Source organism: Lissotriton vulgaris, chromosome 2_1, assembly GCF_964263255.1.
Source record: "Lissotriton vulgaris chromosome 2_1, aLisVul1.2, whole genome shotgun sequence".
In the NCBI taxonomy this organism is placed as follows: domain Eukaryota; kingdom Metazoa; phylum Chordata; class Amphibia; order Caudata; family Salamandridae; genus Lissotriton; species Lissotriton vulgaris.
Genome location: NC_141687.1, coordinates 1,699,152,322 through 1,699,164,190, shown reverse-complemented (window position 1 = coordinate 1,699,164,190; position 11,869 = coordinate 1,699,152,322). Strand labels below are relative to the sequence as shown.

Sequence of the window (11,869 nt, the reverse complement as noted above, 5' to 3'; positions counted from 1 at the left end):
AAGTTTCATATAGCGCTGGCTAGACCCGGAGGTATCAGAGCGCCTTACATGAGGTAGGACATTGTTTCAGTACATGGTTACATAGTTACATCAGTTGCTGGAGCGTCGCATAACATAGAAAGGGAAACAGTATAACATAGTTACATGACTTACTAAAGCATAGCAAAACATAGAAGAAAAAAACGGCAAGGGGGAAAGTACTACAGGGGACACAGAAAAGCCAGGCTGGAAAAGTGGAGGCAGTCAAATAATAACAGAGGGAGGAGGCGTGGAGGGAAAAGAAACAAAATGGGGAGACGAGGAAAGCAATGTCCGATGTCCGGCTGGGTAGGTGCATTTTACGATTCATTTCACAATTGAATTTGATGATTGGAGGTACAGATACATCAACCATTTACTCTATATACTGGTTGTCATATATTCATGCCCCTTTTTAGGTCGATTCTAGGCAGCGAGCATGTACTCGCTCTTGACATGCTGTATCTACTTCTGTGGGCTTTCACCACGCCCATCAATTTTATTTGTTCCTTAGCCTGCCTTTCAAAATACCTTTGGTTTGGTATGTAAATGCTTTAGTTTGTTCCAACTTTTGGCTGTTTTGTTCCCGTTCTGCAGACTGACCCTGTTACAAGGATTATTTCACGATTGTCACTATATAGTGTTGGCTCACTACTTTTTCTTTTGCCTCAGCTTCTTTTCTTAATTTCCTGCTTGTGTTCCATCGCCCGTTGTCCGTGTTGCCTTTGCTCCTGCACCTTTCCGGTTGTCTGTGTTGAGCACACCCCATCTCTCCCTTTTCTGGCTGCATGGTGTTATTTGTGACAGAGAGAGCTGACACCGAGACTCAAACCCAGTTGCCCAGTCCCAAAGACGGCATCCCTGTATGTTACGCCAGTTCCTCTCAGATCGCTATACATGGCGACGCATTACGTTACCCTCTAGACATATTAAGTACAAAGATCCTGCCCTTCTGAGTTCTTGAATGGGTTGTACATTTCACCATCCTCAGCGCAGCACCCTACAACAATACTGCATGCTGCAACCGCACCAGGGTAATAAACACCCCGACTTTCATGGCCCATCTGCTTCCCTACACCTCGGTCTTCCAAAGAAAATCATCCATGAGAAGCAGAAATTTTAAAGACGCTTCAGTAATATGTAGTTACTTTAATTTTAGTTGTATAATATGGAAGTCGGTAAGTCTTTCTTGACGGTCTGACTATACAGTGTACGAGTCTAGATTATTTTGGTCCATTTAGCTTATTGTACGCGCCGCTGTCCAAGATGGCGATCAGAAGTTCTCATTAGAAGTCCCTTCTTTGTGTAAATTGCTCGCCAGTGCAATCTCTGAAATGCCTCCTGATCTGTGAGAAGCTGATCGGGTCTCTCTGCGCTTCCATAATGAGCTGCCAGAACTATCCATCCCTGTTGGTTCTATCCATACATATAGCCAAAAAGCTCCTTTCTTGAAAGGGGACAGACCAAGGACCTCTTCAGCTTCAAGATGGCATCTGTGAGTGAGGTAAGAGCACAGGGCTGCCATGTAGCTTCTTGAAGCTTGATCTGCGAGTGTAGGTGCTTACATTTCCATCGTTAATTTGGACCCCCCCCCCAGAATGTGAAACAAAAAGCCTAAAATACTAAAAAGATGCACTAAAACATACAAGGAGGGAGCTAGAGTAGGATATTAAGAAGAGCATAGTTTAGTAGAGGTGTGCAAACAGGGGAGAAAGATCAAATGCATATTACAGCAGAGGCACATGATTGGGAGGCAGCTAGACCAGGCGCTTACCAAATCAAAGTTAAATAGAATCATGGGGAGTGAGGTAGATAGGCTAGGGTCTTACCAAAGGCATAGTTGAGCAAAGGTGCACACCACTTGCTGTTCAGGTTTGCATATTCTGCAAGTCCACAACAGTATTCATAGCGAGGGATCCAGAGGGGCGACTCAGACACACTACTTGGCAAGCATGGGTAGTAGAGTCGGAAGAAGATACCCTAAAAGACAACCAAAAAACAGATTAAATCAGACACTGAGGTTCTAAAGTATAGAGTTCATTGGCCCACATATTGAGGAAAGAAGCAACCAACCCTTAAATAAGTCATAGATTAACCATTGCTTGGATCATCTTCAGAGAACAGATAGATCAGGGGGATGGATCAGGCATAGACATATGAACCTAGGTAAGACAGACCATGGCACAGTATACAGTGATTGGCCCGAGGCAGATATGTGGACTAAGATTAAGCATATAAAGTGACAGAGCAGGAATAGGCCTAATAAAAAATATACAGACAGACCATCTCCTGGCACACTCAGAGCTGCACCAAGTAGATGTATAAGAACCAAGCTACAGATGGATGAGAGGCAGAACAAGTATAGGCATACGACGAGAAGTATAGATGGACAAGGGGGCGTGGCTTGGACGCCGATCGGGATGGCGGCGTGAGCTCGCAGCTCCGCGCGGAATCCCGCTAATTCTCCTGATTTCTGCACCCTGGGCGACCCGTGGTCGACACTCCTGCCCTACGAAGTGTAGGGGGACCGCTGGGTGTCGGTAGAAAGTTGCTGGGGGACTGCTAGCCCCGAGGAGACCCTGATGAGCGACGGCTGAGGTGTCGCCGAGAGTGAGAAGAAAATGGCGGCGGAGCGGACGGGCGGCTCCGGACGTCGACATTGAGCGGCCTTGGTGCCGACTGGTGGAGGACTCTGCAGCCGAGAGAGCGAAGCGGTAGGGACTGTGGCGACAGTCCTGAAGATCGGGGGACAGGGACCCCGGCTCCGCTCGGACTTTGAGGACACTTGCTGGCCGCTATCCCTCCCTTTTCCCTTCCTCCTCCTGGCTCACGAGGGGGCAGGTCGGACAGTGCTCACCCACTTGGCCCTTGGAGCTGCGGGCATCGGCGGTGGCACTTGATCCTGCTCAATATTGGGAAGCTTGCACCGACCCGCGAGTGCCGGGACTAGACGGGTTTCCTGGCCTGTGACGCAGTACCCTAAGATGGCGGCTACGGGAGGGCCGGTGGCCGTGGAGCGCGGACAGGGGGACCTGGCGGCGCTGTCCCAGGTGGGCGAGACCCCCCCGCCGGAGTTGGACCAGGAGCAGCGACTGAATCGACGCTTGGATGCCATACTGGACGCAATTACCTCGACCAAGGAGGCGTTGCAGCAGGACATTATTTATTTATTTATTATAGGAGCTTATAGAGCGCCTGGTGACGTCTCTCGACGTGTCCCCGCGCTATGGAGAAGAGTGTTACTTGGATGGAGCAGAGCATCAGACAGTTTAAGTGGTGAAAAGATAAGTTTTTAGATGTTTCCTAAAGAATGTTTCACTTTTTTCCTGTCTGATATTCATAGGAAGGGTATTCCATTCCTTGGCTGCGAGAATGCGAAAGGATCTACCTCCAAGTCTGGCTTTTTTTGGGCGCATGATCTTAAGCAAACCTGTTCCCTTCGAGCGAAGGGATCTGGAAGGTTCATAGGGTGAGGCTAAGTCAGACAGATAGGAGGGGGCTCTGTGGTGAACAATTCTGTGGCACCAGAGAAGGGCCTTGAATATTATTCTCTTTTTTATGGGCAACCAATGTAGAGCATCCAAGGAAGGTTTGGAAGGAGCTCTTCGCGGAAGTCGTAGCACAAGGCGTGCTGCTGAATTTTGTAGGACCTGTAACTTCCTGATGTTTTTTTCTGAGGTTCCCAAAAGAAGCACATTCCCATAGTCAATTCGAGATGTGATGAGGGCCTGCGTCATGGTACGCCTGGAACTCAGGGGAAGAAGATCCAGGGTGCGACGGAGTGTCTTCATCACTCCGAAGCATTTTCCAACTGTTTTTTTGACATGACTGTCAAATGAAAGTTTGGTGTCAATCCAGACGCCCAAGTTCTTGGCCTCCTGACTGGGGGTGGGTAATGATCCCAGACATGAGGGCCACCAATCCTTGGTCCAGTTGGTGTTGTTCCCACCTATGACGAGTACCTCTGTTTTTGTTCCGTTTAATTTGAGGCAATGCTCATTCATCCATGTAGCCACCTTGCACATACATGAGTTGAAGTTATCTGCCTCAGAGGAGGGGGATTGAGATAGGGAGATCAAGAGTTGAGTGTCGTCGGCGTAAGAGACAAGCTCTACGCCGAACGATTGGATCACCTCTGCCAAAGGGGACATATATAAATTGAACAGGGTGGGACTCAGGGCCGAGCCCTGAGGTACCCCCTGTTCTAAGATCAAACTTTCAGAGAGATAGATCCCTCTTTGGACCTGAAAGCTTCTGTTTGTTAAAAAAGCCTTCAGCCAGCATAGAGCCTTTTTAGTGACTCCCGCTCTGTTTAGACACTGTAGCAGTATGGAGTGAGCTACAGTGTCAAACGCGGCACTGAGGTCCAGCATGATCAAGGCCATAGTTTTGCCTTTATCAGCTCCCTCCCGCAGAGTTTCAATAGCTCTTAAAAGAGCCGTCTCTGTGGAGTAACCTGTTCTGAAACCCGATTGTGATGGGTGGAACCAAGTGGTGCACTTTTGGCCTTGTATAGGGCAAAATCATTGGCTATAGCGAGATACGGAGCTGGATTATGGGGTTATGTAAAAACTGAAACCATTCAAACAGAGGTTAATAAGTTTTTATGTTCTGTGTTAGGACTCCCCTTATCAACAGCCACTTTCGCAGTCCATCAGGAGCTTGGAGTTAGTTATATTACAGATATCCTCTCGATGGCTCCTATTCTATTATGGATAAGAGTTTGGACCAACAACAACTTAAGTCTTAACCACAAAATTTTGTTGGACTGTCTAAAATTGGATAAACATAAAGATATTGCTTGGCTGGCTTACATTAATAAGTGCTCGAAAGAACTTGGACGTCCGGAGATTTTCTCCTCCCCGCTTGGTTTAAAAAAGGCTGACCTAGCTTGGGTCAAAGAGAATTTTTGCAGACTCAAGTCTCTGGAGAGAGAACAACTCCAGTTATTAAAACCTACGGTCAGAGCACATTATATGACCCTTACATGTATTGCCATCCAACCGTACCTTACTTTAGTTAATATCCCATTTCATAGATGGCTCCTGGTTAAGTTTAGGTTCAACCAGATATACTTGGTACTTAGTGATAGACAGGGTTGGTGCAAACTTGAGGATGCACCAGTATGTGAATGTGATAATTTTTCCATACAAGACAACATACACCTCGTGCTGTTTTGCCCTTTTTACCAAGTTCCAAGGAGAAAGTATTTGTTACCTTTACTGAAGGACAAAGCGTTCATGCAAGCAAAACCCGCTTTTTTGTTCTTACAAATGCTTGATTCTCCCTTAGTAATGTTTAGTGTGGCAAATTATCTTGTGGCTGCAGTTCGAATTAGGAGGAGGAAAGCACAAGCTAATCAACGGGGACTGGGATGATTTAAAATATATCTGGCTCTTTTGCACATAAGTTTTTATGACCTTTTAAAATTGAATTGTACAATTTGGAATTTTTACAAAATGTGTTTTTAACTATTTTGTGTTATATGAAATTGCAAAATGTGTAATTGGAATGATTTTACAGTGGAATGATTTTATATTGCTGTAGTATGCTTTTATGATTTTTAACAAAATCGAATAAAGTGGTTTTTGACTTGACTTTTTGCTAAATTGTGATTACACTTTATTTGTAGGCGGTTTTTTGAGAATGGCGATCAAATTCAGAAACAGTATGGAAGGATAACAATACTGATATGGTTATTTATCACTGTGGCCAAAAGAACATCTTTTTAAACGATCTTCAATATCTTGAAATAGTGATGTATTTTTAATTCTGTGATTTTTACCTGTAATTGATTATGACCTTTTAAGTTTATGTGTATGTCATGCTATTTTCTGTAATGTAAATACTTTTATGGTTGTCAATTCGAACAACCGAATAAAGTTATTTGACTTGATGGGTGGAAGATATTTTGGGTTTCGAGATGGGTCATTAGTTGGGCGTTGACCACTTTCTCGGCCAACTTGGCAAGGTAGGGGAGTAGGGAAATTGGGCGAAGATTCTCCAGTATGTCCTGACTTAAATTTGGTTTTTTCTTTATGGGAAACACTATGGCTTGTTTCCAGTCAGCAGGGAGGGTGGCTGTGGAGAAAGATGTTTCCAACATAAGTCTAAAGTGTGGCTCCAGGACCGGGAGGCTAGCATTTAATACTTTCGGAGGTGCGGGGTCACGGGGTGATCCAGATTTAATCCCTTTACAAATTTTTTCCAAGATTTCAGTTGGAGGTACAGAGAAGGCACATAGGTGTATAGACGTGTTGATGTGATCTACATTCTCTGAAAAATCAATGCCAGATTTTATATTGCCAGAAAAATTAGCGTATATGTTAGTGATTTTGTCAGAAAAGTATTTTGCAATTTTATTGCAGGTATCCACTGAGTCTTTCTGAGAGGTAGGGTTGGACTCGACTGTGGAGATCTCTTTATAGATTTGAAATAGCTCTTTAGAGGAGTTCTCCGCTTCCACAATGCGTGTGTTATAATAGGAGGCTTTGGACGCTCGCACCAGTTTATAATAGTTTTTTTGAGCTGTTTTATATCTGATTTTTGTTTCTGGACAGAAATTTACACGCCAATCTCTTTCGAGTTTTTTGCATGCTGTTTTAGCAATCTGGAGCTCTTGACTGTACCAAGGGGCAGATTTTTTGGTTCTAGTAGCATTGGTAATAGTGCGGTTGGGGGCGGTCGTATCCAGTGCTTTAGCGATATTGTTTTGTAGCTGAGCATATACAGTCTCACTGTCATTTCCTTTTGGGAGGCCGGTGGCCTGGATTATGTGAGAGAAAGCATCTATGGAGAAATTTTTCCAGCTTCTACGCTTGAAGCGCTGAGAACTTTGGTTATATAACTCCGCCTTTTCTAGTTGAATAGCTATCGGCACTATGTGATGATCAGACCAGGGGATTGGCTGAGGATCTAAGGTCTCAATTCCCTTCCAATTTCCAAAAACAGGATCTAATAAATGTCCGTGTTGGTGTGTGGGGCCGTGTTTTTTAACTCTAGTTCTAAGGTGCGTAACTCAGATCTGATTTCTGCCGCCTCTTTATTAAGTGAATCGTCAAAATGGACGTTTAGGTCACCAAGTACTAGGAGACGTGATTTTTTAATCGCCAGATGAGTAATGGCTTCAACCAAAGTAGGGGTGAAGTCATACAGTTGTCCAGGGGGCCGATACACCAGGATGCCTGAAAAGGAATGATTCGGGCCAGTGGTGATAGTAAAAGTGGCCGCCTCACTGTGATCAATCAAGATGGGGGAGAGGGTGCATTCTAATGGAATCTTAGTAGCTATCGCTATGCCTCCCCCTCTACCATCTTTCCTATCCAACCTGGTAAGGGTAAAACCGGGCGGAAGAGCCTGTACGACATCGGGCTCTGAATGTTCATCCAGCCATGTTTCAGTCAGAAGTCATTGCGCAAGTAGCCACGGGGCTGGGGCTCTTGCGAGCGGACCATGCGAAGCTGGCGGATAAGGTCAAGGACCATGATCAGCTGCTATTGGACCTGAAACCGTCGGTAGTGACCGCGGAGCATAAGATCACGGACATCCTGGCCCGGTTGGACTCGCTGGAACGACGTGCGGAGGATGCTGAAGGCCGCAATAGGAGGAATAACGTGCGGGTCGTAGGCCTGCCGGAACGAATGGAGGGGGAGGATGCGGTGGCCTACATGGAGGACAGGTTTCGAACTGTGGTGGCGCCGGAGGGGCTTACTCCTTTCTTTACCCTGGAAAGAGCCCACAGGGTGCCTGCTCGCCCGCCAGGGCTTGGCCGCCCTCCCCGACCGATGGTGGTGCGGCTCCTCCATTATAAGGACCGGGACCTCCTCATCCAGAGGGCTCGGACGTCGGGCCCGTTTGAGGTGGAGAACAGCAGGGTTACAATCTTCCCGGACTACACCCAGGCGGTCCAAAGGAACAGAGCATCGTTGCTGGCGGTGAAGAAGGAGCTGCGAGAGGAGGGCATTCAATACTCCTTGCTCTTCCCGGCCAAGCTGCGGGTCATCCTGGATGAGACCACGCACTTCTTTCAGACTCCGGACGAGGCATGGCAGTGGCTGGAGTCGTACAGAGCGGGGACGGACAGGTTGCACAAAAGTAGGCGAGATCGGCCTAAACCGCCTCAGATCAGACAATCGCAACGCATCCGGTCCCGCAATAGGCGCCAGCGGGAGAAACGGGAGGCCCAAATGGCTGCGGAAAAGAGAGATGCGCTCGCAGCGACGGCGGCCATCACGGGGTCGCAGCAGGAAAGTGAACTGGTGGAGACGGACTCTGGCGGCGAAGGCAGCAGGACAGGAGAGGACCTTTCGGAAGCGGAAAGCTCGAAGGGGCCGGTGGTGACCCCCCAGACTTCTGATGGGATATTTCACGGTTGAGGCTGTGTTGGGACTTGGACAAGATCTGATGGTAGGGCGGTATCCTGTTGGCGATGGGTGGGTTGCCGGGTAGGGTGCCACGTGGGCAGGACGGGATGGGAGCGCGGGGCGTGGGCTCCGCTAGCTGGGGTCGGCGATAACTCACCCCCCTAGGGCCCTTAAGGCCTTCTGTGGTGGAGACCACAGGTTAGGAGAATGTGTGGTTGGTTTGAGGTTTGGATCGGGGCTGACACTGGGTTTGTAGGCTCTGTCCTGGGGAGTGGGGTTCGGGATGTTTTTCAACTGCTTTGGTGGGGATGTGAACTGGCGTTGTTTGACCTGGACTGTTCGCTGCTGGTATGGGGACGTTACCTAGCTTAAAATGCCTAACGTGGAATGTCCGGGGGTTACGAACCATGGTCAAGCGCCACAAGGTGCACGCATATCTGGTGCGGAGGGGGGTCCAGATTGCTATGCTACAAGAGACCCATCTGACAAAAAAGGAATGTGCTGCGTTGCAAAAAAGATGGCGGGGCCAGGTGTTCGGCACCACTTACTCAGCTTATGCCAGGGGGGTATTGATTTGGGTGAGAGCGGGGATACAGTTTCAGGTGCTGAACCAAGTCGTGGACCCTGATGGCAGGTTTGTGGCGGTGGAGGGGCGGTTGTATGGTAGGGATGTGGTGCTCTGTTGTGTGTATGCGCCAAATGCTGATCAGGCCCGATTCTTCGATGGCCTTTCCGGGTCCTTGGCCTCTTTCCTAGCGGGCCCGGTGGTACTTGGGGGGGATTTTAACTCGATTACGGATGTGGTCTTGGATAGGTCTCACCCCCCCTTGTTGATTCCCCGGTGCGTAAGTTGGCCATGCACAGGAAGGACTGGCAGGACAGGTGGGGGTTGCTGGATGTGTGGCGGGAACAGCACAGGGACACCAGGGACTACTCCTTTTACTCAGCTCTCCATGCACTACACGTGAGGATAGATTCAGTGCTCTGTGGCGGGTCCCTGGCCCCATTGATCTCACACACGGAATACTTGGCTAGAACCATTTCGGATCATAATCCCCTATTGGTACATATCCAGTGGCAACGGGAGCGCTCGGCGATTCCAACATGGCGGCTCCGGCCAGACACGCTGGAGGACTCAGTGTTTAGTGAAGCTGTCCAACAGGGCATCGATAATTACTTCGGCGAGAACGAGGGTACGGCCACGTGTAGGCCCACTGAATGGGATGCGATGAAAGTGGTGGTGAGAGGGGTATGCCTGGGTCGGTTTTCGAATGCTCGTACGACTGTGTTGAATGCACTTGCGAAAGCGGAGGAGAATCTGAGGGACTTGGAGCGGCGCAGGCCGACCAGGCCGGACTTGCAGGCCCGGTTCTTGGAAGCGAAGGAGGGGGTCGCCACCGAAACGGAACGGTTGAGGTGTTACGACTACAGGCAATACGCCATCAGAGCGCATGCTGAACGGGATAAGGTGGGCACGCTCTTGGCCAGACTCGCTAACCCTGAACTTAGGGGCTGCCCGGTCCTTAGCATCAACAACGCACAGGGGGAGACGGTATATTCTCAGGCAGCGGTGTTGGAGTGCTTTCGTGTGTATTATGAGGAATTGTACCAGAGTCAGTTGGGAGTGGAGGCCCAGGAAATTGCGGAGTACCTAGAGGCGAGGCAGCTTCCGGTCCTTGACGAGGAGGACGCGAAAGAGTTGGGCGGTCCGATCACGCTTACTGAAATACGGGCGGCCATTAAAAATATGGCTCGGAATAAAACACCCGGGGTAGACGGGTTACCGATAGAATTCTACCAGCAGTTTGCAGACAGCTTGGCACCCAGACTGCTGGTGGTGTACATGGAGGCTTATGAGTCAGGGGGTTTGCCTGGATCCATGAGGGAGGCTTTGATTGTGCCGCTCCTAAAGCCCGGCAGGGATGCAACAGATGTGAGGTCCTATCGCCCGTTGTCCATGCTGACGGTGGACTATAAAATCCTGAGCCGGATTTTGGCCGCCAGGCTGGCTCCACACATGACGGGCCTGGTACACAGGGATCAGGCAGGGTTTATCCCCACGAGGAGCACGGCGTTGAATATCCGTCGCCTGGTTGGGATAATGGACGCCGTTCTGGACGAGGATGGGACCCAAGCGGTCTTATCAGTGGATATTGAGAAGGCGTTCGATAGTTTGGAGTGGGTCTTTCTGGATGGAGTACTGGAGAGGTTTGGCATAGGTGATGGGTTCCGCCGGTGGACGAAGGTTTTGTACTCCTCAGCGACGGCGCGGGTACGTTTGGGTGGTTTGGTGTCTGCGGCATACCCAGTGGGTAGGGGCACGAGACAGGGGTGCTCCCTTTCCCCCTCCTGTTCGCTCTGGCGATGGAACCCTTGGCGGTCCATGCTAGGTCGGGTGACAGATACGCGGGGATAAATAGCGGCGGGCGGCTACATCACATCTCGCTATATGCGGATGACCTGTTGCTGTATTTAGATGATACGGAGCGGGCCCTGGAAGGAGCGATGGACCTGTTGTCGGAGTTTGGCCAGTTGTCGGGCCTTAAGGTCAACTGGGCGAAGACCTGTGTGTTCCCGCTGAGAGCGGAGTCGCCCTGCCCTGCTCGTGACTTGGGGGTGGTCTGGGAGCCATCTTGCTTCACTTATCTGGGAGTCCGTATCTACCATGTGACCACGGACCTATTAGACGGCAACATTGGTCGGTGCGTTCGGGCGCTGAGGGGCAGCATGTCCTTTTGGTCGACCCTCCCGCTGACGGTACTAGGTAGGATTGCTCTCTTGAAAGTGGTGGCGCTCCCCCGACTCCTGTACTACTTCCGGACGCTACCCATTTGGATTCCTCAGAGGATCTTTAGGGACCTGAGGACGATGATTATTGGTTTCCTGTGGGGACATGGCCGCCGTAGAGTGGCTCTGAGTACGTTGCTACGCCCCAAGATTGAGGGGGGGATGGCTGTTCCTGATTTTGAACTGTATTACTTGGCGGCGCAACTCCAGGTTCTCACGCAACATGTGGCCCGGTGTTTAGGGGACCGGAGTGTGATCGAGAGTTGGGGATACAGCGCCACGTGCGGTCTTATATCATTATGCAGCAGAAGCTGGAGCTGCGGGGCCTCACAATGGAGGAACGGACGCTCAGGCTGTGCTGGCAGAGGAGTCTTAGGAGGGCGAGGGCGACTCGGCCTTATGCGCCGGAAATTCCGATTGGCATGCTGACGGCCCTACCACACAGAGGCGATTGGTCCCCTTTGCTGGAATGGGAGGAGGCGGGACTTCAGGTGGTGGGAGACCTGTATGTCGATGGGACATTGGTGCCCTTCGAAGTACTTCAGGAACAGTTCGGGCTGTCTGACGGGGGGTTTCTATTGCATGCGGCGGTGGTAGCGGCTATACAGAAGCACTGGAAGGGAGGGCTCATAGAACCGGACACAACTATGGCGTGCCAGTATGTGGTGATGGCAGCGGGCACCTTTAAGGCTGTGACCTGC

General features: G+C 49.9%; 1 protein-coding gene across 1 annotated transcript in view; it reads right to left on the bottom strand.

Annotated features, from left to right (window-relative positions):
- Positions 1-11,869, bottom strand: part of PAFAH2 (platelet activating factor acetylhydrolase 2) — a 176,415-nt gene that overhangs the window by 118,082 nt on the left and 46,464 nt on the right. Inside the window, exon 4 of the mRNA XM_086957665.1 lies at positions 1,848-1,998. Coding sequence (XP_086813791.1) covers positions 1,848-1,998 — 151 coding nt within the window. The remainder of the gene's footprint in view (positions 1-1,847; positions 1,999-11,869) is intronic.